This window comes from Haemaphysalis longicornis, unplaced genomic scaffold, assembly GCF_048455015.1.
Source record: "Haemaphysalis longicornis isolate Haplotype H1 unplaced genomic scaffold, Haemaphysalis longicornis Haplotype H1 scaffold_8, whole genome shotgun sequence".
NCBI classification, from domain to species: domain Eukaryota; kingdom Metazoa; phylum Arthropoda; class Arachnida; order Ixodida; family Ixodidae; genus Haemaphysalis; species Haemaphysalis longicornis.
The window spans coordinates 122,309,397-122,336,379 of NW_027526445.1; the positions used below are offsets into that span (position 1 = coordinate 122,309,397).

A 26,983-nucleotide genomic window follows, 5' to 3' on the forward strand; every position below is an offset into this window, starting at 1 on the left:
TCTCCAGAAACGGCCGGGTTGTTGTTTTCTGCTCGCGAAAACGCTCTGCGCACGCCCAACGCGCGCTGACACCGCCGCGAAACCACCCCCACGCTGCGCGCGGCGCGGCCGGCGGCGTCAACATGGCGTCTGCTCCAGCCGCGAAGTGGCGCGGGCGCTCGAGCGACCGCTTCTAACCGCTCTTTAAAATGCCGCTAAAGGGAGACACGAAGTTGATTGTGCGGTAAAGGAGCTGATAATGCATGCGAAAACGGTACTATAAAACATCATCCGCGCCGCTAGTGAAAGCGTCCATAAAATATTTGTCTTGGTGCTAAGCCTAACCATCTCCGGTGGAGCCAAGCCGGCTGTCTTGATCTCATCGCAAGTATAGTTCATCTCACAAGCTACCTGCAGCACTGTGGAGGCTACATTGTTATCAATAGTGCAGCCGCTGAGGGCGCCTAATCCGCCGTGAAGGGGGTCCTGAAAGGACACTCCCTTCTCCCCTCTCGGCAAGTGGCACGGCACGGCCCCAGCGCCTTTTGTCGCTTCCTTCGCGGTGAATTAGGCGCCCTGAGGGGGACAACAATGTAGCCTCCACAGTGCTGCAGGTAGCTTGTGAGATGAACTAGTCAGGCTCCTCCGTTCTGCCGCGCGCGTCGTGCGTCATTTTCTGACCGAGGTAGGCGCTACCGCGGGCGCGAAATCGTCGATGCGGGCGTGAAAATACAGCGCTCGCAGAGCCGAGGCGAGCGAATCGCGTGCAAAAACGCACCATGCGGTTCACGCTTGACTGTTGCGGCGTGTAGCGAGCTTGGGCACAGCGAGTGAGGAGACCAGCGCGAAGCTTTACGTGCTCCAGAAAGGGCTGCTTTGCGACATGGGGGTTAAAAAAAGCAGAAAAAATCACGAATTTCTTCACGCGAAAGTAAGAAAAGAAATAAAACGAAAACTTCTTTCAGCGCCCAATTTTTTGGTCTGTGTTGGTTAATACGAATTTCGGATGATACGAATATTTTTCGCGGTCCCGCGAGATTAGCATCATCGAGGTTTTACTGTATCAGCGCGCGGCAATGTGCACGGGCTCGGGCATGCCAGCCACTAGTGTCTCAAGTGAGCGGCTGTTTTCGGTATCTGGTGGAGTCGTGATGAGCAGGAGGTTGTCACTGCTCCCCGAACATGTAGAGCAGTTAACCTTTATCCGTGTTAACATTTAAGTGAGTGCAGACCTTAACCTGTTGAGTGCAGTGGTATTGTGTAATTCCTAATTTTACTTTGTGTGATTTGTTGTGCAATAAAGTGCAGTTTTTGTGTTTCTAGATGTTGAAAACTTTAATTTTACAAAAAAACAATAAGTATTCGTATTCGAAAAATATTCGAAAAATATTCGATTCGATTCGAACTTTGTTTTTATTATTCGAATTCGATTCGAAATTAAAAAATTGATATTCGCACACCCCTAGAGTTCTGAGAAAGTTACCCAAAAGTTGGCTAGTAGTGCATACTTGATCCCAATTTCTCAAGGAGGCTAGGTCCAGAAATGTTCATGCTTGTCAATGTATGGTGTAGGAATTGGGGCCGTTTGAAGCTCAGGTCCTGCAGGATTTACTGTGGCGTTGCAGCTTGCTGTAAGGGCACAGGTTTTGAGACGGTGTCTATTATTACCGCAATGTCAAGGCAAAGCTTTCAGCCTCTCACTGATCTTGTGTGTAGGCCACTCAAAATGTGCTGCAGGAAAGCCAACTTTGTCTGACGATCATGGGTGAAGTGAAAGAAAATGAAAAAGTGTCTCGTGGTTGGAATTGAACCTGGGTCTCTCACATTGTGGAGCTGATGTCTGTTCGATTGGGCCATTCCAGCACAGTCGAAGTGGCTTGAATTTGGAGGGGGTGCATAGATGTGCAAAATTAGGCAGAAAATCCACCACCCCCTTGTTGAAAGGACAACGATGGCAGAACGCAAAGCTTTCCAAAATCAAGTCGAACTCCGAATGAACCAACCTGGTGGAGCCACCTCACGCCACCTTACCGTGCACGTGAGGTAGGAATTCCGTTACCACCGTAGCAATCGTCATGAATGTACGGGGTCCACTTGCTTCTGGGTAAACTCATTTGGTGTCAAGACTTCATTTTGGAAAGCTTCGCGCACCCCCTTCATTGTCCTTTTGACAGAGTGGTAGTTGGTTTTTACGTGGTTTGCAGTAACCCGAAGTTTTTCATGTTAGGGTACATCGGGAACAAATTCTCGAGCCACACCCCGAGTTTTCATTTAACGAGCGCATCCGATAATAGCTCAAAGTGAGCAAACCACTCCTCTTGTCATCTTACTCTACCCCAAATTGCACAAAAATGATGGGTAACGGGCTCTCTCTGTGATGCCCGGTGCGATGCTCTTCCCCCTCACACCTCTGGTGTCGTGTCCCTCACGCCCTCGCCTCCCTTGCAGACGACCCTGGAGCTGCAGAGCTGGGACCTGGTGGGCGACCTGCGTGCTGAGGTGGCCCACTGGTGGGAGGGGCTGCAGCCCCAGCAGCTGGCCCCCACCACGAGCCCCCAGCAGCAGCAGCAGCAGCACGGGGCCATGAACGGAGGAGAGGGGGGCACAGGAGCAGGAGCAGGAGGAGGAGCGGGGGCGGCCGCCTTCCTGCGTATGATCAGCCAGGGACAGGAGCTCACCACTGACCTGGACGAGAAGCCCCTGGCTGAGGTCGGCTTCAAGGACCTGCAGGTGAGCACCCGTGCAGACCGTGGCGGTTTATCTGTGTTTGTGAATGCCAGAGCAAGCGTGTGGTAGGAGTGGCAACGAAGCATGGTCGAAGGCATAAGTGGCTGTGCTGGCTTTGATTTCGGGAGGGGCTGGATGGCAAGAAAGGGAGAGGGGGAATGTGGTAACAAGAGAAAGGGGGGAAACAGAAACTGGCAGGCAGTTTGGCTAGGCCAAGCCAGGGATATTGTGGGAAAGAAGCATGCAAACCTGCTTGTAGAGCGTTGTCCAGCATCCCCCTGCAGGTGCTCTGGGGAAGGTGACGCTTTGGTAGGCTTCAGAATGCGCACACTGGGTCCAGAGTTATGGGCACAGATTTCTTGTGGGCGAGCCTATTTGTGCTTGCTCTCTGATCAGTTGATTTGTGGCGGGAGTGCTCATTGCATTGCCTAGCATGCACTTGGCTCATAAAGCGTTGACCAGTACATCACAGTGGGTACGTATCACTTTGCTATGCCGACAGCAGCAGCTGTCTGGCGCACGTGCACCAGAGCTGAGGGCCAATGTTTTGTCCGAGGTCTTGTGACGTCAGCTGAAACTGCTGCTTAATATACGAGGAGTACTTTTTCCGATGGGTCTCACTGGTCGACCATGTTAGCCCTCGAAGCGTCACTTTTTATGCTTTGTGAGGTGCCTGTAATCGCTATACAACAAAACGGAAGTGGAATAAGGTACCTGAATGGCAGCTTTTATTCTTCATTTCTCTACAACTTGTCATCCAACAAAGGCCAAGGGAGCTACGAAAGGTGTGATCTTTGGCAGTTAAAACAAAAATGGTTATGTAGCGTTTAGCATCTGCTTGATAAGTTCATTGCCCCCCCTCTCTGTCTCCTCTCCCCTTGCAGCTGGTGTTTGTGTCGGTGGGGGCGGCGCGGCAGCGTCGGCGGGCGGGCACGGGCCTGCCGGAGCCTGCGAGCCTGCTGCCCTGCCCCCCGCGGGAGCGGCTGCCCACCCTGATCCTCCTGCGGGCCGCCTACCTCGACTGCCTCTTCCCCCTCATGCACCTGCTGGGCAACGTCCGCACCCGCAACCGCCAGGGGGTGCGTCTCGCTACGTACAATCCCTCCTCTCCCTCTGCTCCCGAAAGAGATGCCCTTTCTCTTCTAGACTTTATTCTCGCACTGCACAGAGGGGTGCAAACGTGACGAGAGAAAAACAGGGACAAAGACTGCTGCGCTAGGGGAATTCATCCTGGGGCGGAATTCCGAGTTTGCGTCTGTTTCGAAAATTCTCCTTTTCGCGTTCATTTCAGTCAAGACGTAGTTTGCACCTGCAAGGCCTCTGACCTGTCGTCTGCTTTCAGCCAATCGGGACTCGCTGAAACGGACGTGAACTGGACAAACCTGAGAGTTCCACCCTTGGTGTTCTCCCTTGAGCCGCATTGTGTCCCCATTGCCGTCCAAGTGCGCACAAATGAAATCTGCAGATTGAGGTAGAAACTTGTTTTGGTGGAAAGTTTGTGCTAGTTATTAGTGTTGTGAGAACGTGAGCACCCTCTGATGGAAATCTCTGTTTGGCCGTAAACTTGAGGCACCACAAAGGGCTTCGGCTGAGCCGCCACGAAAGCATTGTCATGTTCCAAAACAGTTTGTTCCCCCAAAATGACATCACACGGCAGACTCATAAAGGTACACCCTCTACACTCTCCCTTCCCCCTAACATGAGAGCAGTGTTTTTTCTTCTGCTTGTGTTGTATTAGCCAGTGCAGGGTAGTGCATTCCAGCTCCATGTAGTGCAGGGTGCTGCGTGCAGCCTGCAGTTCCCCAGTGGCTTGCTCTGCACAACTGGTTGTCGGCGCGTGACCTGAGTGGTGGTGGCGGTTGTCTCTCCCTCCCTCTGTTGCAGGAGGTGGTGCTCCACACCAAGGCGCAGGTGTTGTCGAGGCGGGTCTGGGAGATACTCGCCATGCTTCCCACATCACCCGCCAAGATGCGCCAGTTCATCGAAGTGGCAGAGGTGAGCCTCATTCCGCGGCGATGTCAGAAGGGCGTTGTGTAGAGGCGTACATTGTTTTAAGCTGTTGTGAAGAAAGCATGCTGCACTGAAAAAGGGCGTGCCCCAGGGCTTTTTGTAGCTTACGTTTTCTCTTCAATTCTCCTTTTTTTTTTCCCCGCCACCCTATTCTTATTATTTTCTGTGGAAATATGGTAATAGGGGTTTGGAAATGCACGAAATGTGTATGCACCTGTGAGCACTTAAATGTTGAGGCAGTACACATTTTAGCCTTTGGAAATATGGAGAGCTTAGCTGCTTGCATGTTGTAAAATTCTCGCGCGAGCTGTCATTGCTGTGAAGGGTACCAAAGCCCGTGTTTATGGCTGTCATTGCGGTTTGCCTGCGAAGTTCTTGCAGCCAGTCGAATGCCAGTTTTTCGAGTCAACGTGAGCGGCGAAGTGTTTGAATGTCGGTTCGTCCCTGCTTCACTTCCTTCCTGCTTTTCCAGGAACCGGAAGGCGCGACGGCCACCCTACAGAAGCTGCTCAACCCGGACGAACCGCAGAAGTTGATGTACTCGCTGCAGATTGTGGAGTCCTTGCGGCAGCGGGGTTCTCGCAGCCACTTCTCCCAAGCGAAGGACAAAAAGGAAGCGGTGAGCAGCTTCACAGGGACTTTCTTATCTGAAATTTGCACTACAACCCATTATTTGAAGCTATTGCTGGGCCTCACACTTTTTTAAATTGTAAGCTAGCTGCCTACATGCTTTACTTTGAAAAAAAAACAATCTCTCTTTTCTTTTCCATTTATTTTTGTTTTTATTTATTGTATTTTAATTTTATTTACACTATACTGTAGAATCTTGCTGATACATTTAAAAAAAAAATGTAAGGAAGAAACGTACAATCCAGGACAACGTATTATCCGGTAAGAAACGTACTGCGAAGAATTATTAGTGTTCATAATTGAGAGCGTGCTAACCCGGAAATCGTATGAACCGAGAACGTAATAACGGGGTTCTACTGTACATTCAGAGTTACGAAAAAGATGCACAATTTGTGCAGGTAGAGCGTCTAGATAGTCAAGTGCTACAAGTGCACATTCAGAGTGTGTATAATCAAATGAATACAGTCGAACCCCGCTACAACGAACGCCGCTTCAACGAAATTTCCGCTTCAACGAAATATTTCCAATTCCCCGTCAGCTAGCCATAGAAGTCAATGCAACAAAGTCCTCGCCACAACGAACCATTTGTCAGGCTTGCTTTCGCTTCAACGAAATTTTCGATGATTTGGGCTGGGTTTGAACAATTATTTGACAATAAAATAAGCATAGCGCCAGCTATCTGTAACTTTTTATACATTCAGGACGCTTAGTTTCACCGAAAATGCGCGTTGCGACCACACCGCCACCCAAAACAAAACAAAAAATAACCCAGGCGCACGCCATTGCTTGATGGTGATAACGATGTGGCTGGCCGTCTTTACACGAGGCGCAGGCCCGCTTCGCCAAGGCGGAGCCAGAGCTACAGCCAATCCGTATCCAGTTGAAATTGCATGAATGTGCTCCGCTGCTGGCGCGGTCACGGGTGCCGTCATGTATGCGTTGTGAGCAGCTGTCCTTGCCGTTTTCCTTCTACCATTCTTCATAGCCAAGAGCGAAAATCATGTTTGCGCGTTTGGTCTTGAAGCCTAGTCATCCTATCTTAGTCGCGAGCGCGCGGTCCTGTTAAATGCAAGCGCGCGCGTCTTGCCTGCGAAGGTCAGTAGCTGCCGTGCCCTGTCAGAGGATAAGATAACGGCACTGCTCCTGCCACAAGCGAGAGGGGGGCTTTCCACGGCCTAGCAGCTATCTGCAAGTAATCAGCTCGGTGGACACGCCTTGTTGTACAGCGATACGTTTTGCGCCTGCATATCTTCACCCCCCTCCGTAACGCGTTCTTTGGGTGGTGAAAAAACAGATAACCATTGGTATGTTTGTTATCCGAATAAACATGAGTTATTGCGCGTCACTCCTTTTTCTAAACATTGTATTATGCTGCCAATGTTGCGGAAACGCACGGGGCTATTTTTCTGGCCTTTCCGTGGTGTGTTGGGGCAGATTTCGCCTCAACGAATTTTCGCTTCAACGAAATTTTTCGCACGTCCCGTCAATTTCGTTGTAGCGGGATTCGACTGTACAAGTAAAAAAAAAAACAAGTATGCATAGTCAAACAATACAGATACCAAGGTGCATGCGAGCATCACATTAGACAAAGTTCAAGTTGTTCAGCAAGCAATTCACACATGAAAACACACGCTGATTACATACAAGGTAAATAGAAACACGATCACTCAAGATACACAACCTAGCACACTTTTCTTTTTCTTTTACTAGTGTGTCACTGTGTATTGCTTGTACGCTTGTTTTATTGCACTTGCTCCTGTTCCTTGCCGGACTTCATCCGAATCGCTTTTGGTGACACAGGCTCTGACGCAGGCGCCAGCTAGCTCTTTTCAGTTTCCTAGTTGGGTATGTTTTATGCTTGCTTTATTTATTTTTTTTTCACAGTTCAAACATTGCATGAGAAAAGCTCTTGTAGGGACATTAGGACCGGCACATTAGAATGAATGACTCTAGTGTCTTGGGTTGTAGCATACTTGAGGTTGTTCGTTGTCCTGCAGCTGCATGTACAACTTGCTCAGTCGTCTTCCCCTTGGCCCCCCTGTGTTTCCCCAGGACGACCTGCTGCCCCAGAACAATGGGCCCTGCTGCTCGACGACCAACGACATTGGGGCCGAGGTGAAGGACATGGGCTACTCCATCTCCTCGGGCCAGACGTGGGCGGACAAGGTGAGGCATGATGTGCATGTGCTGCATTACAGGGATGCGTAGCTGAGCAATGCAAATAAAAAAAGCAACGAACAAATGTAGTGATAGCTGTAGTGAGCTTGGCGAGCCAGGCTCTAGGTTTGGTTCATCACTGTTCTGGAAGGAGTGGGACGAAGGATAATGATCGCTGTAATATGCCTGTGAGGTAAGTGCAAGAGGCTAGCAAGGCTCTAGGTTTGATTCGTTGCTGTTCTGGAAGGAAGGAGCGTGATGATGGATGCACCTGCACGTGTGGTTCCTGTTGCTGCACGTAATGTTACATGTCTGTTTTGTGTTTTGTTGCTAAACGCTTGTGGGTGTGCAGGCTCGCAGCAAGGAGAGCGGTTTCTCTGGACATTTTGAGCAAGCTTCTCATTTATTTGAGTTCAGAAAGCAGATGATCACAGCTGCTTACAATAGGGGTGTGCAAATACTCGAAATGTTCGATTACGAATTGAATCGCAGCTCTGCAAATAATTCGATTTGCAAATCGGATATCTACTACAGTCTACGCTCGTTACAGCGGATCCGGCAACAACGGACTTTCGGTTACAACAGACCATTTCTGTTAGTTTGTCTGGTACCCATGCATTTTAAATGGAGTCCACTCCGCTCACAACGGACCCGGCTAGAGCAGACTATCGGCTACAACAGACTAAATTTTAGGCGAAAATTGTCTCGACTGAACTTATAGCGGACTTCCGCGGGGCCGGCGCCCGGTGTGCTTTTTCGTTTATTTTGGCAAGAAAACTATTATGTCTGGCAACATTGCTGGCAGCCGGGTCGTTGGCGCAGCCAAGCCAAGCCAGTGGCTTTTTTTTTTGTGCGACCAGCGGCATGAGCGGCAGGGTAGCTGATTTCACTGTCGGATAAATTAAGCGTAATTAACGCTGTTAAGTACAGGCCTTTCTAAGCACAGTGTCCGCTGTACCATCAAGAACAAGGCCGCTGCCGATAAACGCGACTCCGGTGAGATTGAAAACCGGGCAATCGAATACTCGAAGTGGTGCACTCGGAGGCGAGTCTGCCCTCGTCAGTTTTTTCATGTAATAAAAAACTCGGGTTCAGTGAAGTTCGGCTTTTATTATTCCCACGCATGCATCGTTCCCGTTCCGTTCGGGGAAAAAGGTAAGAAATGCCTCAAGTAGGGGTTGTTCCCCATCCATTGTGTGCAATCTGCCGGTAACCGTGCGCAGTCCAACTGGTCTAATTTTCGATTTTACAGCTGACCGTCATCAGATTATTTCATTACATCTGTTTCAATGACCAGAATAAAATCGCTAAAAATGTGGAATCTGCCTTGAGGGAACGTCAGGCAGCGATCCGATATGTTTGACGAACGGTTTCGGGAAAACCTGCCTCGTCGTGACGGGATTTAAAAGAGCCTAGCTAATGTTGATGGGCACAAATGATGTTTTATAGCTGGTTTATAATTGCGCCTAGTTATATTCTTGCGTTATTTGCTCTGCTTATCTTGCGTCTTTACACGCTTGACCACATGCGCTAGGCCTTTTCGAAGTGCCGGTGCTAAGTTTTGGAAACGGTGTTTACGCGATTCTTCGCCCTCGCGCGAACACTGTAGGCGTGTAGAAAGAACAAAGTGTATATACTATGCATGCAATATCGGTCAAAGTACTCACTGTAGAGCTCATAGCCCCCCCCCCCCCCCCCCCCCCCCCCGTCGGATACTGCATACTTCGGCTACAGTGGACGTTTTTTTCCGGATTCAGAGGGTCCGTTGTAACGGGCGTAGACTGTATTCAGTTTTTCGAATAGTCGAGTGGATTTTTTGAGTCTGCCCAGCTCTGCAAAACCGGGAGGTATGGGGCGTTGCTAACGCAATGCTGCTGCACAGTCTCCTCTGCATATTTCATCCAAATCATGCTTTGAAGGAGCACACCTTGCGGAGGCGGTAAATTTTATCCCGCTGCATGAAGTGATTTGCGATTGCGTCGATAAGATCGTTCCTATGTGTCGTCGCCGTTGACTCTGGCCGTCATTTTGAATTCTGTGACCGGATGTTTACGTTTGGTCGTTAGGGCAGCTTCCGGGCAAAGCATGTCTGAGACATTGGTATCCTAAATTGGTATCCTAAACAGCATGTCTGAAACATTGGTATCCTAAAAATGGAATCCAAGTACGGGTATTACAAAAGGCAAATTGCGCAAGAACGCTCACTATGTACTAGCGTAGAAAAAAGGACGGCTGCTGAACAGCCGACTCCTTGCTCCCATTTCATTCATTTGTTCATCTGTTTCAGTTTGTGGCTTGTGGCGGGCTGCGGCACCTCTTCGACATCTTCATCTCGGGGGCCCTCCACCCACATGAGAACGAGGAGTGGAACGAGGCAAGTACCACCACTACTGCTAGTACTCCCTCTGTGAGGCCATTGGTGGGATGTTCATTTAGTCCTAGCGTCGCCTAATGCAACGTCATTACGCAGCTGTGAACAGCAACGATGTAAAGAGGCAAGCTGTGCATAAAAACTGATCGCACCCCTGGCAGTCTCTTGTGTAGTGCAGTATGAGATGTGAGTGTGATAAAGTGCCCACAGTTGTGGGGGAGGAGCAGAGGAGAGGGAAGTGTGCTTTGCCCTCCTCCTCTCTGTCTTGCAGATGTAGCATGAATGCTGTCGTATCATTCCAGAGTAGAGGCTGACAGCTTTTGCACAGTTCACCTGTTTCTGTCGTTTAGGGCTGCATTATAGTGCCGTAAGTGTGCTTGGCACTCTTCGGTACAGGTGGGCCGTCCCAAAGATTTGGCTGACAAAGCGTGAGATTTTCCAATGTTTGCACCGCAAATGTTGGGAAGCAAGGTTTTAGCCACACACACACACACAAAAAAAACTGAAAATGGGAAGGTCCTTCACGTACACTGTGTGGTTGTTGGTTTAGTTCCGGGCCTCTCTCGCGGGATTTGTTTGGCCCCTGCTAATTGCAGCAGTCTTGTTGCAATCACTGGGTATCGGCTGTTGAAATTTTCGGTCTTGCTCCTGCTGTGAGGAAGGAAATTGCATTGAGTGAATAAAAAAAGGCGCATACGAGATTGCCGAGCGTGTTGTTGTCAACGTCCCACCTTTCCTGTGGTGTGCGTCTCGTGTTTTTCTAGTGGGCGGAAGACTGCCTGGCGTGCCTGCTGCGGGTGCTATATCAGCTGGGCGTCGAGGGTGGGGGCATGGACCTGAGCCCCGAGAACAGCCAGGAGTCCCTGTCCTCCGACTCCAGCCTGGAGCAGCCGCGCAAGAAGACCAAGCTTCAGCGCCGGTGCAGCCCCGACCGCCTGTTCGTGCCCAGGCTGGGGCCGGTACGTAAGACGGGCTGCCTTTGAACACTTCCTCTAGGGGGGCACTGGAGGGAGACGGGTAGATGTCATCCGAGTACCCAATCTTCTCATCAATGACTTGAATGGGCAGCCCTTTTTCCTACTTTTGTTGGCATCATGTTTTTCCCCCCAGGAAAGTGAGTTTCAAACTGAGTTTCTCCCCTTGCACTGCTTTCCTTGACACTACAAACCTGGGTAGGCTCGACCACGTGTGCAAACGGCTACTAGTAAAGATTGACGTTGGGCTAGTTCTGTATGCAAGGCTTCTTCCAAAAATATCGGGGGGACTAGGACTAAGAGCGCTGATGACGTTTATCAGTGCTCATACGTGCCACTTCTTTATTCCCAGTCCCCGGGTTGATTTTGAAGAATCCATATGCAAACGAAACACAGGGGCTGACAGAATGCTCGTGCAGTGCTTAACAAGCTGTTGCTCATTTATCAAATGGGGCTGGTACATAACCTAGTGTGTCCTAACCCAACCTAGCCCAACTTAGATAGTATTGAAGTTTAACAGTGTGTATTCTTGTTGCGTTTACTAAATTGTTGCAGCTCAAGGACGCACACAGTGCACAAACACCAACAAAATTAATTCGGTCCCCTGTGTAAGAACAAATAGTTCGCGCAAGGGTCAAGGTGCTGCGCTGTTCTGGTGGCTTAGTGTCGCACCTCTGGAAGGATGAGCGCTACTTGCGCCTCAGGTGTTCTGTGGTGAATCTGATCATTCTGATTGCTTGGTAGTCTGCTAGCAATGTCGCGGGGCGGCGTATATTGCCTTGAATTTTTCCTTCTTCTATTTGTCATTGTGAATGGTTTTGTTCTCGTGGGGGATTCACGCACTTGGCATAGTTTTCTGGAAGAGTGACCGTGCTGCGTGTCGGCCCCCGTCCACAGGTGCTGCTCCAGATGCTGACCGGCAAGGAGTCCATCTGCCTGAGCAGACTCCTCCAGGGAGCGCTGGGGGAGGGCGCCCAGTCGCGGGACCCACACGAGCTGCGCACGGGATTCTGGGGACGGCCTCAGGTGAGCCCGCAAGCAGGGACGTGCACTGGCAGCCCTGGCTCTGTCCCACTTCCCATGCGCACTTGGCAGCCGTGCTGTGCTGGTGCTTGAGCCTGAAATGCAAACGCATCTTAGGACTGGCTGCTAACTTGCAGGGGGCGCAGACCACCACCCATAACTCGCTCAGTTTCTGCAGCTTTCCGCCAAGTGTAGCCACAAGTGGCACTGGTCGCCGAGGCCTTCGTTGTCGTGGCGTGCTTGCTGGGCGCACACTGTGCGGTTGAAGTGGGAGAACTGAAGCTTGAAAGGGGTTAGCGGAAAGGTCTCCTCTGGTCAAGTGAGTCTGATTGCGTGCGTACAGAGGAGGCGGTCAAAACTACTACGAATGAAGCTGGGACAGCTAAAAGGGGGCAGAGAAGGGTTGTAGAGTGTTGAGTGCCGGCTGAGAAGTCAAGATGCCAAGGGTAGCAGGAAAACGGTCCCTCGTTTCAGTAATAATAAGAAAGAAATTGGGCCCTCCCGTGCCCCACCGATGGGAAACAGTTCTAATATCGCTGACAGACTTGGGACGAAAGGCGGGATTTGAACTTTCCCGCCTTGTTTGCTGTGATCTTAAGATGTTCATGCAGAAAAATGGTCAATTGGTGTGCCAATGCCGTGCCAGCACTTTGTGCAGTTCATCTTCATTGGGAATCACTGGCTGTGCAGCTGCTGAAGCCCAGTGTATGGATCATACCTCGGCAAAGTTGGCGCGGCTCACTCAAACTCACTCATAATTTTTTTTTTCGAATCACCACTCACTCAAACTCAGACTCAATGCTGAGCAGCACATCTGCGCTCACTCAAACTCAAACTCACATTGAGCTCAAAACTCAGAACTCACTCGGACTCAAAACTCAAAATGTACTCAGAACTCAAAATGTACTCAAACTCAAAATATAATCAAAACTCAAAATGTACTCAAACTCAATTTGGACTCAAAACTCAAAATGTACTCAAACTCAAAGGGTACTCAAACGCAAAATGGACTCAAAACTCAAAATGTACTCAAACTCAAAATGAACTCAAAATGGACTCAAAACTCAAAATGTACTCAAACTCAAAGTGAACTCAAACTCAAAATGGACTCAAATCTCAAAATGAGCTCAAAAGTCAAAATGGACTCAAAACTCAAAATGTACTCAAACTCAAAGTGAACTCAATACTGAAAATGTACTCAAACCTCAAAATGTACTCAAACTCAAAATGTACTCAAAACTCAAAATGTACTCAGAACTCAAAATGGGCTGAGAACTCAAAATGAATTCAGAACTCACATGGCCTCACAGAGATTGAGACAGTGAGAGTGTGAGATTGAGAGTGTGAGAGTGAGAGTGTGTGTGTGAGAGTGAGAGTGTGAGAGAGTGTGAGTGAGTGTGAATGTGAGTGAGAGTGTGAGAGTGAGAGTGTGTGTGTGAGAGTGAGAGTGTGAGAGAGTGTGAGTGAGTGAGCGTGTGAGTGTAAGTGAGTGAGTGAGTGAGCGTGTGAGTGTGAGTGTGTACCTTTTGCTATATATCTTTTGCTACATCCTCATAATTATAACCAGAAAGCCTTTTTTTATTTGTACCACGTGATTCCCCTTGTCAAGACCGTAAATTTGATACCCTACACTCCCTAGCGGGGTCACTTCGAATTTTACCCCAATATAAGACTCGCCATGACAATCTAATGATTATAACCAGGAAGCATTTTTGTATTTCTCCCACGTGATTTGGCTCATCAAGACCATTGACTTGATACCCATCACATCCTAGCAGAATCAATTTGAACGTTAAACCAATCAATGACTAACCATGACTATCTCATGATATAGCCCTACCACATTTTTGTCCCACGTGATTTTCCTTATCGGAACCTTCAATTTGATGCCCCGGACACCCAGTGGCATCATTGTGAATTTTAACCTAATTTATGACCCATTTTGACTATGTCATGATAATAATCAGGAAGCACGTGATTACCCTCATCGAGACCTTTAATTTACCCGCCGCGGTGGCTCAGTGGCTAAGGCGTTGCGCTGCTGAGCACGAGGTCGCGGGTTCGATTCCCGGCCACGGCGGCCGCTTTTCTGATGGAGGCGAAAAGCAAAAACGCCCGTGTGTACGAGATTTCGGCGCACGTTAAAGATCCCCAGGTGGTCGAAATTAATCCGGAGCCCTCCACTACGGCGCGCCTCATCGCCTGCGTTGCGTCGGCGCGTTAAACCGTACAATCAATCAATCAATCGAGACCTTTAATTTGATACGCCCTAGCGTCATGAACCTGAATTTTAACCGAATCTTTGACTTACCATGACTACGCCATGATATATTCATATCTCATGTTCGTCCCGAATGATTCCCCACATCGAGACCTTGAATTTGATTCCCCACATGCCCTCGCAGCGTCATTTTGAATTTTAACCCAATCTATGACTCATTATGACTGCCTGATGACTACGATCAGGAAGCATTTTTTTTATTTACCCCGCGTGAGTCCGTTAATCCGGACCTTTCATTTGATACCGTACACGCCTTAGCCTCATCAGTTTCACTTTTCACCCAATCTAATGTGGTCATTATTCTGTCTTAAGGGGTGCTGCCCAGTCAATTCAGCTAATTCATTTGAAACAGTAGAAAGGACAGCCCCCGCCCCCATTTCCCCCCGGCTCTCACCTCTTCCTTTGTGGCCCCTAGTATATCAAGCCGTTAACAGTAGCAGGCGAACAACCAGCACGCCAGCGCCGCCGTGTGCTTTCCCATCACCCTTTCCCACGCTCTTAGTGGATCCGTCAGGAGGAAAAGTTAAGACAACCCTTTTTTATGACCTCACCAGTCAATTATCACTCACGCGCCCAGCCGCGAAAATTAGGTATACAGCAAGTGCTTATGGCCATGAAAATTCAACAAGAAACTAAAAAAAACCACCTCCCTCCCAACCGATCATGCACATCGCGATTGGTGCCATACCCGCAGGTAACCTGAATTCCGAGCCCACAGTGACGCATGAAACTTAACAGCCAACCATAGCTGCCTGCTAGGCTACTCATATGTACTCAAACTCCAAATGAACTTAAAACTCCTATGTACTCAGAACTCAAAATGTACTCAAAACTCAATATGTAATCAAACTCAAAATGGACTCAAACTCAAAATGTACTCAGAACTCAAAATGGACTCAAACTCAAAATGTACTCAGAACTCAAAATGTACTCAGAACTCAAAATGGACTCAGAACTCAAAATGGACTCAGAACTCAAAATGGGCTCAAACTCAAATTGTACTCAGAACTCAAAATGGACTCAAACTCAAAATGGACTCAAACTCAAAATGTACTCAGAACTCAAAATGGACTCAAACTCAAAGTGTACTCAGAACTCAAAATGGACTCAAACTCAAAATGTACTCAGAACTCAAAATGGACTCAAACTCAAAATGGACTCAAACTCAAAATGTACTCAGAACTCAAAATGGACTCAAACTCAAAATGTACTCAGAACTCAAAATGGACTCAAACTCAAAATGTACTCAGAACTCAAAATGGACTCAAACTCAAAATGTACTCAGAACTCAAAATGGACTCAAACTCAAAATGTACTCAGAACTCAAAATGGTCTCAAACTCAAATTGTACTCAGAACTCAAAATGGACTCAAACTCAAAATGTACTCAGAACTCAAAATGGACTCAAACTCAAAATGTACTCAGAAGTCAAAATGGACTCAAACTCAAAATGTACTCAGAACTCAAAATGGACTCAAACTCAAAATGTACTCAGAACTCAAAATGGACTCAAACTCAAATTGTACTCAGAACTCAAAATGGACTCAAACTCAAAATGTACTCAGAACTCAAAATGGACACAAACTCAAAATGTACTCAGAACTCAAAATGGACTCAAACTCAAATTGTACTCAGAACTCAAAATGGACTCAAACTCAAAATGTACTCAGAACTCAAAATGGACTCAAACTCAAAATGGACTCAAACTCAAATTGTATCAGAACTCAAAATGGGTCAAACTCAAAATGTACTCAGAACTCAAAATGGACTCAAACTCAAAATGTACTCAGAACTCAAAATGGACTCAAACTCAAAATGTACTCAGAACTCAAAATGAACTCAAACTCAAAATGTACTCAGAACTCAAAATTGACTAAAACTCAATCGGACTCAAACTCAGTCGTGATCACTCGGCTCAAACTCACTCAAGCTCAAACTCACCATGCCACACTAGCCTCGCGCTCACTCAAACTCAAACTCACACGTGAGTTTGAGTCCAAATGAGTCTGAGTGAGTGGACTCATGAGTGAGTTCGCCGACCTCTGGTATGGATGGATGTGCAGAGTGTGAACTCCCCCGGTGTTGCCCCTTGCGCAGGTGGTGCAGTGTGCCATGCGGCTGCTGGCCTCGTGGGCCCACTCCCGGCCACCGCCCCCCGGTCCCCCGCTACTGCTGCAGCCTCCACAGGGGCAGGGCCTGGACAACTGGCTGCGACGGCTGGTCTTGGACGACCCCGACGTGAGTGGCTCATTGGGGCCTCTGTTTTTTGATCCGGCGTGTTGCTTCTGTTCTTCGTTGACCATCGCAGTCCAAGGGGCCGGGTAACGCTGCCTGATGTGTTGTTGGCCCCCCTTTCAAAAAGGGCGTCTTCCTTCAGTCGAGCAGAACACGTGGCCAAGGAATCGGCTGGCCCGCGTAGGCAGCCGATTGCCAAAGGGGTGACTGCCCGGCCGAGAGCACCACACGTTGGAAAAACCTGCACGGCTGCTACAGAGCCTGCGCGGAATTATAGACCAGCCCCAGTGTAATGAAATGACAGGGAAATTTGCTGTGTAGAGGATTTCTTTCTGCATTCTGTCTGCATTCTGTCTGTCTGTCTGCATTCTGCATTCTGTCTTGGCTGGTCGAGGCGTGAAAAAGGCCAGCTTATGGAAATTTGTAACTTAAGTTTTTATTTGCGAGTATTCTCTTGTTGTGTCGAGGCTTCACTGTGTCTGCCACCATTCCAGGCATGCGGCAGGGCCACCAAAGCCAGGAAAAAGAGGTTGTGTCCCTTACCTTTTTAATGAAGGGGAGAAGCTGCACTAGAATAATAAAAAAAAAGGAGCAGCTTTTATTAGTCTATGCTGTGGTTACAAGATATTCCCTTCTTAATAATTCCTCAATCTTCTCATTTCTTCTGTATTGTTTCCATGGAGTAAACGGGCGTTTCATGTGCCCCTGCCAGTGGGTCACAATTTGTCTGGACAAATGACTGGACAATACTGATCAATTTTTGATTTGTAGAGATGCTTTGGACGCATCTAGCAGTTGATGTTTAGTTGCTCCAAGGTGCTCCAAGACTGGCATTTAGGTGCTCCAAATTGCTCCAAAATTAAAATTCATAATTTACTGATAGAAAAATTGCTCCAAATCACCGTTCATCAGTGGCACCACTGTAAATGCTATTCACTCTGCTTAGGTCGATCTAGTAAGTGTTGTTGTACAAGCCGCACAAAATTTGTGCTTCAGTCCTTTGGCCTGAAGCACAAATTTTTCCTTGCTGATATCGAGTCAGTACAAATCACATTTGTAAAGCCCTTCCAGATAGACCTGACTGCCGTGTGTGGTGTGTACGTAGCTTACTGATTACGCTCGTTGCTGTGCAGCCTGCAGTGCGTCGTGAAGCCTGCACCGGCCTGTACCGGCTATGTCTTGGCGTGGATGCGGACGGCCGTGGGGGACAAGCTTACATCAACCCCGTGCTGGCAAGCCTGCTGGACTTCCTCTCCGCTGCCCAGAGCATGCAGCCTCTGCGTCAAGATGTGAGTGCTCTCTCTCTCTCTCTCTCTCTCTCTCTCTCTCTCTCTCTCTCTCTCTCTCTCTCTCTCTCTCTCTCTCTCTCTCTCTCTCTCGTACCCACCCACCTACTCTCTTTCTTCCTTTCTTTCTTCTTTCACTTTGTGTACCAAACAGCATGGTTGCTTTGCCTGCTAAAAGCTTGTGGGGACCAGAGTTCTTACGGCGACCAAGCTCGACCCTCGAGACTTGGTTGCAAGGCTAGCTCTAACTGAACGCTGCCACGGACCGCCACCATGGTGTAGCGGCAGCGAACAGCAAGGAACACACACAAGACACGGAAATCGCCAACCCCGACGTTTATTGCACTGCAATAAGGGGCGTCGGGCGTGTCGCTCTACCACCGCCAAGACCACCTTCGTCAGGACGGTAGAAACAGATGCGAGGGCGGACAAAGGAAGGCCAAAAAGGAGCAACGCTTACCTACAGCCGCTCCCGATGATGGCTGGTATCCAAAGAGAGACTTGTTTCGTTGTCGGCCCCGGATCAGCCCGCCCGGAGCTTGCGGACAAAACCGGTCCAGTCAGGGAGTCGGCCGCACCTCCCGCCGTCATCCTCCTGAAGCGGGGAAACGCGCGGCCGCAGGGAGAGAAAAAGGGACCTCGCCTCCGCGGCGAGCTGAGAGAGATGGGGAAGATGGCGGACCTCCGTAATTCACACAAGCTCAAAGCTAAAACTGAATGAAAAAGAACGAGGCATTTGTTGGGTAATTGAGGTAATTTAGCTCAACATTTGGACTCCCGGCACCATGTCTTGTTTACAACACACAGACTAAGGCACGCCTAAAGTACCTTTGTGTATATTGCGGAGGAATTCATGCTAACAGGCTTCAGCCCTTCAGCCGCTGCCGTTTCACGTTTTATTAACTCTTTCTCATGCAGTGTTCTTCCTTCTATGCTCCCTCCTGTTCATGGAGGAAAGAAACTCTTCTACAATCTGGATTGGAAGCAATCTTGATTGCTTGGGGCTTGCGGGAACACAACTGCGGATATTTGAGTACAAATCCGCCGAAGTGTTCAGCTAACATTTTAAAAGAGAACAAAGCAATAAATGATATAAGGTCCGGTTTACTGACTTTGTTTTTTGCTTTTTACTCCACGACTCTTAAAATTCCCGGCATTTATTAAAGGTTCTTTTTTTCCCCTTTGGCCAAAACTACAGCCGAAAATTCTCCCCAAAAAGGGAAAATTCGCGCATCACTGGTGCGCAGTGGCTGAACGCCCTCCACGTCATCGGAGACGCTCAAATGCGATGCACTTTGCCATCACCTTTGGAGCTTTCCTGGCTCGTCCCTGTATCGTAAGAGGTGTGCTCGCACCAGGCCGAGAGTTGGCCAATTCGGCACTGTGCCCGCAAGCAGTCGGTGCTTGTGTCAATACCACGCCAACGGGAATTCGCCAGCATGTCAGTGGCAGTCTGCACGCATTCTGCCAACTCGCTTGTGAAGCAACAAAGGTTGCAGCACAAAATGGGGATTTCAGTATTGAAAAAATTACCAAAGTACAAAAAAATTAACTAAAGGAAACAACAAAACAACCGCTATCGGGGTTTCAAACTTGCTCATTGCAAAAGTACGCAGCCAGTGCTTCAGGCAACCCGGCCATAACCACAGAGCTGTAGATGCCGGAAATATAAAGTATATATCGTATAGCCTGCTTAATTTCTTCTAGTTTCAGCATTCCTAGCATCTCAGGTGACTATTTCTTGACTAACACTTGTGCAGTAAGCACCCCTAAAATTCCCACGAATTTCTGATCTTTAGTGACTGCACTCCTTGGACAGAAAAGTGAACACAAATGTGTGGTCGTGCTGCTGACCGCTGTGCTAGTTCACCCAGTGCAAAAAGTTCTTCCTGCACCGTGGTTTTCTGCTGTACAATAAAAGTTTCAGTTAATTTTAATTCCTTCATACCTTTATTAACTATGCTGCCTCTTCTCCCGCCTTCAATTGGCTTTGGATTTTCTACTAGCGTGCCAGTCAGCAAAGCGTCTCAGGTGCGCTTGTGCGGAGCTACTCGGACTTCATAGACTTTACTAAGCTTGATACAGTCTACAAACTAACAAGCTGAAGACTTCACTAAGCTTGATACAGTCTACAAACTAACAAACTGAAGGCACATTCTTCCAGACACAAATCATGTCATGGCTTAGTTTCAACTGAGCGAGTGAATTGGGACAACCCGCCGGGTGCCGGCCGACTGACTCTGTCAGAGAATCGGCGAGCTGCACAGTAGCGATTCAAGCCAAGCCATTTTGAGCGAGCGTCATATGGAATGTCCGAGGAAATCGGGAAGGAGGATGCAGAGAGGAAGACAGCACTTTTGAATTGATTTTTCTACGAAATAAAGTCACGTAAATGCACCGAGAGTGGTTGAAACATCGCCTTGGGACTCCAGACTACAGTTTGCTCAGATAATCCCACAATGCTTACAAATCACTTCAGTGTCCCTTTATTGGTGTCTGACTTCTCTTTTTCCTTTCTCTTCTTTTTAGGAAGGGGAAAAGGAGCCGTATGGACCTGGTTGCCGAGACTACTTCTTCCTAGTGTGCCAACTCGTAGACAACTTGGACGACGAAACACCGGCTGACCAGGCAAGTGTGTTGGCAGGAGGCGGATTGCTCGGTGTCTTAACAACTGAAGTGTTGTTTGCCCAAAAGGCAGAAGAAGGGCTTTCAGAGACGGCCTTGCTCTGTGTGCAGAAGGTGGACCTAAATGCGTTGGCGGTGCGTGTGGCGGAGGCCATCCTGACCCGCGACGTGCGGGAGATGACGCTGCAGGGGGCTCAAGAGGACGACGGCCTGTATGGCCTCCTGGCTTTGGCTACGGCCGTGGCCAAGCACAATCCCCCCTTCAAGTTCAGCAAGCAGGGCCAGGTGAGTGTTTCCCTTGCTCTCGGTATGTAGTCCAGGTACTGAGGTGAGACTGTCATTCCAATTCATGAGGATCTTTGGCATGTGGCATTCCAAAAGGCACTAACTGAGCTGCATGACTGTACAGTTCTAGAAGCGTTGCGGAGGGCTTAGCGAGAAAAACGAAGGTGTCCATTTGTGTAGGAGGCACTGATGCTTCGTCCTGTTCCTCAAGAGCCTTGTTGGAAAAGATGGCAAAACCATGCAGGCTCTTCTTCATCTATTATCACCATCAGCTGTGTTTATGCTCTTATCATCATCTTTGTCTTTTGTGTGTTCTAGTTCTAAAGAAATGGCTGCTGACGTGACGTGGTTTGCATATTTCCGCCTCAGCTGTTCCTTCTAGCCTAAGTAACAAGATGGTCCCACTCCCCTTTGAGGGACATCTCCTCACTAGCCCAAAAGCCTTAAAGGAGCCATGAAGACAAAATATGAGTTGGCTTTGTTAGAAAGACTGCTTAGTCCTGATAACAATGATACCAATATCATCGCAATCTTCGAAAAAATAGCGGAGATATGAAAGAAAACGTGTGAAGCAGTCGCGACCCCCTAGCCAATTTCCGGCAACTTTTCTATGACGTCGCAGCACCTTGTTTGTGCGATGGGCGGCCGCCTAAGTGGCCTGTCGCAACGACACATCACTGGACGTCTGTAATGGGGCCTCTAGTTCCATTTGACCGCATCACTTGAATGCTGACGTGCCGTTAACGCACTGAAAATTACGTTTTATTGTTGGCCCGCATGACGTCATTCTTGCTCATAACACGTCACTGGGGCGCAAAATTTGAAAGTTTTTAAATACGTCTTGCTTTTTTTTTTCATTAAAAAAACATCTTTTGTGGCTGTAATGGAGCTGAGTGAGGAACTGAATCCTAGTTCTTTCAAATTAAACGAAGTTGTATTTTCTCTTCATGGCTCTTTAATTAAGCTTTTGCGGATTCCATTCGTGTTTTGTGCCCAACCCGGTGTCGAGAGAGCCCGGCCGATTGCTCCCCTGGGGCCTGGCTGTGCAGGAGTTTTCGGTGGGCATCATGGGCTGCCTGTTCTCGGTGAGCAACCCGGGCGGCCAGTGGCGGCAGCTGCCCAAGTGCCGGTCGGCCGGCGTGAGGGCCGCCGCCTACGACCTGCTCCTCGAGATGGTGCGCGGCTGCGAGGAGAACTTCGGCCTCGTCCACGCGGGGCTCCTGCAGCAGCACCGGCCCAGTGAGTGCGACCTGCTGGTGGCCAGACGCTTGTTTTGTCGTGGAACGCTAGGCGTGTTCCCGGTTCGATAAAGAGGAGAGTCTGTACGTGCGTCGTGGAAGCCTCGCTGTAATGACGACCGCCTCGCAGCGGTAATCGCACTCCTCAGGGAAGAAGACAAAGGCAGATTATTGTCCTGCTCCTGATTTATTCTTCACATTCAGTGTTGGGACAAATTTCTTTTGAAAGCATTGAAGAGGGGAACCTGAGCCAAAAGAACCTTGTCAGACGAGTTTTGTTCTTCTTGTGACTATTCAAGTGATGGAGTCAAAAAACCCAGTTGGTGGGATGCTGTGGCACTGGAGTGGCTGTTTTGTTGGCTGCATGGCAGTGCTGTGCTGGTAGGGTCATTGTGTTCCACCAGGGGGTAGATGGCAAGTGACTGTTTTAATTAAGCTTTCAGAACAGGAGCACAAGTAATTTGAATCCAACAGGGAGCAGCTGGTATTCGTGATGAAGCAAGTTGATTGCAATCCTCATTGGGGGTTGCAGCAGGGCTTGATTATAGAGCGCAGACTCTTGGTGGTGCAAAGGGAAGGAGGCCCTGCCTTATTCCTCCCCCTCCCCCCCTGGCAGAGTCGCACAGCCCGTACCCGTGGGACTACTGGCCCCACGAGGACGGCCGGTCGGAGTGCGGCTACGTGGGGCTCACCAACCTGGGCGCCACCTGCTACCTGGCCTCCTGCATGCAGCACCTGTTCATGCTGCCCCAGGCGCGGGCGTCCATACTCTCCGCACAGGTGCCTCCCCCTTCTCTTGGTTCTTCCTTTTTTTTTTTTTTTTTTTAAGGAAAACTTTCATAGTGGGACTGATCGCATCCTGCCCAAAAACTGATGCATTTCCCCACGGGCCTGGTGGCCGACCAAAAAGCTCTCATAACATCTCTGCAGGACACACGGCGTGTGCAGGCTGAAACCGGGGCTCCATTGTGTCAAAACGGTTACAGTCTAGTCCGCTTATAACAATATCCAGGTGCCAAGAAAATCCCATCGTTATAACTGATAATTGTTATAAGTTGGATGCAAAGTAATAAGGTGAAACAGAGACCAAAACATTTTATTCACTTGCAGGCAAGGTCGTACTACAACTACTGGTTTGTAGAAAAGAAGCCATAGTTGCTTAGTAGGCTGTAGGTTTGGGCAAGTTAGTAATCCATGCTGTACTTCAATTGCGCAAAAAAGTAACGAAGACTGGGGAGAGACGACACGAGACAGAGCGCTCTGTCTCGTGTCGTCTCTCCCCAGTCTTCGTTACTTTTTTGCGCAATTGAAGTACAGACATAGTTGGTCAGCTTTGTTTGCTTCACGCGAAGCTGGCTCACATCTTTTTCAAGAGCATCTATAAGTGCTTCACCTTGCTGAGTGAAGGGGTTATGGTAGAAACGAAGTCCCTGAGGAGCTGTATCATGTGTTGGGCCTCAGGAGCAAAGACCCTACCTGAGTAGGCTGCGCAATCGTGTCGTCAGAGTCATCACCGTCACCGCTGCCCACGGCATGTATCCGTGCAACGATCGCCTCTTCAGTGAGGTACTGGGACGTTTCCAAAACTATTTGGCCATGACGTCCCGTTGGCAGAAAAACACAGGCGGTTGAAGAGGCACCCCGTCGAATTCGAAGCGGTGTGCACGTGACCCAACAAGCGAATGTGTGAGCTCTCGTGAGCAGATGTGGGAACAATGCCAAAGCAGTGACCCCAGGGGCGGGGGAGATTGAGGGGTCAAAAGAAAAACTGCTCTCCTCCCTTTCTTCCTCCCCTCCCTTTCTTGTAAGGGGTGCAGTCGACTCGTTTTCTGAGGTGCATTGCAAGGTGCATGCGAGGTGCATCGCAGCTCGCGGCACATGCCGTTGGTGGTGTGCCCAGAGAGTTGGCGGCAGCTCACCCTTTTGGGGCTGGCTGTAACCGGATTCAATTGTTATATCCGATATCGCAGCACTGGAGCATTCTAATAATCAGTTTATTTTGCCATAGAACACACATGAAAGTGGTGGACGGTGCCATAGTTGTTCATTATTATATCCGATATATTATATCCGATTATATATTATATTATATCCGATAACAGTATTGTCATAAGTGGCCTGAACTGTATTTCAAAAGGAGGAACGGTTCCAGATAAGACAGAACACGCATGTGTCATGAAGAAAAAGGTTGGAAGTGGTAAGCGAATATATCTACTTAGGCCAAGTTGTGACCCCAGATCCCAACCATGAGGCAGAGATAATTAGAAGGATCAGAATGGGGTGGGGTGCATATGGCAGACATTCTCAGATAATGAATAGCAGCCTACCATTGTCGCTGAAGAAGAAAGTGTATGACAGCTGCATCTTACCGGTACTCACCTACGGGGCAGAAACTTGGAGGCTCACTAAGAGGGTTCAACTTAAACTGAGAACGACTCAGCGGGCAATGGAGCGGAAAATGATAGGTGTAACATTAAGGGACAAGAAGAGAGCGGAGTGGTTCAGGGAGCAAACTGGTGTTAAAGACATATTAGTAGAAATTAAGAAGAATAAATGGACGTGGGCAGGGCATTAGGGATGGGCGAATATAGATTTCGAGGTTCGAAGCGAATTCGAAGCGAATAGTGATTTGGTCGAATAATTTCGAATCGAAGAGTTCGAATAGTACACATTGCAAATCACAAAGACAAATGAGCAACTTGTGACCTGACTAATGTACACATTTTTTTCTAATAATTAGAACTCACGTAGGCACAGCATTGTGTAAAACTATTACCAGTTGAACATTTATTGCAAAATCTTACACACAGCTTTCCTTTGCTGTATTCACAAGTTTTCATGAAGAAATGCCTGTTGCGCCACATGCTCTAGGTGCAGCAGTTTCCGCCGGCTGCTCATTCACAAGTTTAAGCGCCGCGTAGAAACTCGCAGAGTTAAGCGCCGCCTAGAAGCTCCGCTAAAAAAGAAGTATTGTAGCCACTAGTATCCTCGGCCGTAGCCAAGCAAAGCGCAAGTGGCTGGCCGCCATTTTGAATAGGCTCGCTTAGTGCGGCGTACTGCCGCGCTGTGCGAGGCTATTCAAAATGGCGGCATGACTATTCAAAATGACGGCCTGTACAAGTCTGCTGGCTTGGTGCCGCTATGTTCGGAGCGTGTCTGCTGGCTTGGTGCCGCTATGTTCGGAGCGGTGTCGTTTCAGTGCCGCCTTTTTTTTTTTTTAACTTAAGTGTGCTGGCGGCCGAGAGCTTCATCGAACCTCTAGGCAAGGCAGCAACTCGGCAGTGCCGGCACTGGTAATAGAAATGTCCGCGTCGGTGGGTCTTGAGCCAAGCCTGGGGTAACTCTCGGAAAGCTTGACTGAAAAGCTTGGCTTTTAGCTGCTTATTCGGGAGCATCGAATAATTCGAAAATATCGAATACCCGCATTCGGATCGAAGCGAATAACGAATAGAGAGCTATTCGATCGAATATTCGACAATACCGAATATTCGCACATCCCTACAGGGCATGTAATGCGAAGGCAAGATAACCGCTGGTCATTAAGGGTAACAGAGTGGATCCCTAGAGAAGGCAAGCGTTGCAGGGGGCGGCAGAAAGTTAGATGGGCAGATGAGATCAAGAAGTTTGCGGGGATAAATTGGTCACAGTTGGCACAGGACCGAGGCAATTGGAGAATAATGGGGGAGGCCTTTGCCCTGCAGTGGGCGTAGATAGGCTGGTGGTGGTGGTGGTGGTGGTGGTGGTGGTGGTGGTGGTGGTGGTGGTGGTGGTGGTGATGGTGGTGATGATGATGATGATGATGATGATGAAACCACGTGTTGGTATACATTTAGATTGTTTGTAGGTGCATTCACTTAGTGCGCGAGAAATTGTCGCTTAGGTTTGTTCTTCGTTTTGCAGCTCCTAGCCAGGAGGACTGCTTTGTACCTGTACCTCAAGTTCATGTCTTACAGACAGGCTGTGCTCGGGAGTCAGATGTGCTCGTTGTGACACTTTAATGGTTGGGCTCACTTGCATCATTGTTCACAGTGCGGGCTAGCGGAAGCTTCTGCGTTGTGTGAACTGGAAATTGAGCAAGGCACAGCACTTTCACTCTGGGCCTGAGGGGGAAAATGGAAACGTCTGGAGCGATGCCAGAGGTGGTGTGTGCGCCGGCTCTTATTCTGTACTTCTAGATGCTCCTGGCCATCTGTTGCAAATGTCCATTTTGCAGTGTTTGTCCAGCTTGCAGTTTGATTTGCTGCGTCCCGTCTAACGTGCCCTCTTGTTCCTTTTGTGTGTTCCAGACAATCGCTGAGGGCAAGCACTGCCAAACGTTGAGGGAGCTGCAGAGGATGTTTGCCTACCTTTTGGTGAGTGCAGGGGTTTCTGGTTTGCTGGGCGTTTGTTGTTTTCACGCGCTGTTGTTTAATGAAGTGAGCTGGTGGCCCGTGATTAAATGCGGCGACCATTCTAGCCCCGCAAACGAGTGGCACTTTTCAGGACAGTCTAGCACACTTGTGATCCTGGTAGCCAATTTTCGGTTGTCGCTGGCACCACAAAACCACATTATCTGCGGCCTTCCCCTGCAGCAACTTCTGTTAGTATGTTCCGAGAGGGCCGAAGAGGCAAAACCCCAGAATAGCGGGTAGGTGATGGTGCCAGAGTTGTTGTTTATGCCCGAGGCTTGCTGGGGTCAAGAGCGAATTGCATAGGCCCCGCCATCCATGTGCCTCTTCCTGTGGTGTCTGGAAATGTGCTGTGTGCGAGTGTAGCCAGAGTTGTGAAACCGGGATTGTGTGCACGCATGCTTGCCTAACAGGAGAGCGAGCGCAAGGCCTACAACCCGCGGAGCTTCTGCAAGGCGTACACCATGGACCACCAGCCCCTGAACACGGGCGAGCAGAAGGACATGGTGGAGTTCTTCACCGACCTCATCAGCAAGCTGGAGGAGATGACGCCCCAGCTGGTGAGCCCATGGGGGAGGGAGGAGGACACCTTGTTGCTTGTCTTGTACCGGTAGGGATGTGAAGGCACGTTGCTGACTTGGCCAGATCAGTCACCATTTTATCCCGCGTAATGTTTAGCCCTAACTATTGACGTGATGGCTGAGAGTTCAAGGTTTTGTCTTTTTTTTTTTTCCTTCGCCTTTGTGTAGGACCAAAATTTTGGGGGGGGCCGTT

At 48.9% G+C, this 26,983-nt stretch overlaps 1 protein-coding gene across 7 annotated transcripts in view; it reads left to right on the forward strand.

Annotated features, from left to right (window-relative positions):
• Puf (ubiquitinyl hydrolase 1 puf) overlaps window positions 1-26,983 on the forward strand; it is a 107,360-nt gene that overhangs the window by 35,255 nt on the left and 45,122 nt on the right. For all 7 annotated transcript variants that reach the window (XM_077680640.1, XM_077680642.1, XM_077680643.1 and 4 more), the window contains 16 exons: window positions 2,428-2,709; window positions 3,591-3,785; window positions 4,591-4,701; window positions 5,189-5,335; window positions 7,399-7,512; window positions 9,791-9,877; window positions 10,639-10,833; window positions 11,746-11,874; window positions 16,250-16,390; window positions 17,521-17,676; window positions 20,203-20,301; window positions 20,410-20,583; window positions 21,633-21,822; window positions 22,438-22,601; window positions 26,108-26,173; window positions 26,623-26,769. In XM_077680640.1, coding sequence (XP_077536766.1) covers window positions 2,428-2,709; window positions 3,591-3,785; window positions 4,591-4,701; window positions 5,189-5,335; window positions 7,399-7,512; window positions 9,791-9,877; window positions 10,639-10,833; window positions 11,746-11,874; window positions 16,250-16,390; window positions 17,521-17,676; window positions 20,203-20,301; window positions 20,410-20,583; window positions 21,633-21,822; window positions 22,438-22,601; window positions 26,108-26,173; window positions 26,623-26,769 — 2,397 coding nt within the window. The remainder of the gene's footprint in view (window positions 1-2,427; window positions 2,710-3,590; window positions 3,786-4,590; window positions 4,702-5,188; window positions 5,336-7,398; window positions 7,513-9,790; window positions 9,878-10,638; window positions 10,834-11,745; window positions 11,875-16,249; window positions 16,391-17,520; window positions 17,677-20,202; window positions 20,302-20,409; window positions 20,584-21,632; window positions 21,823-22,437; window positions 22,602-26,107; window positions 26,174-26,622; window positions 26,770-26,983) is intronic.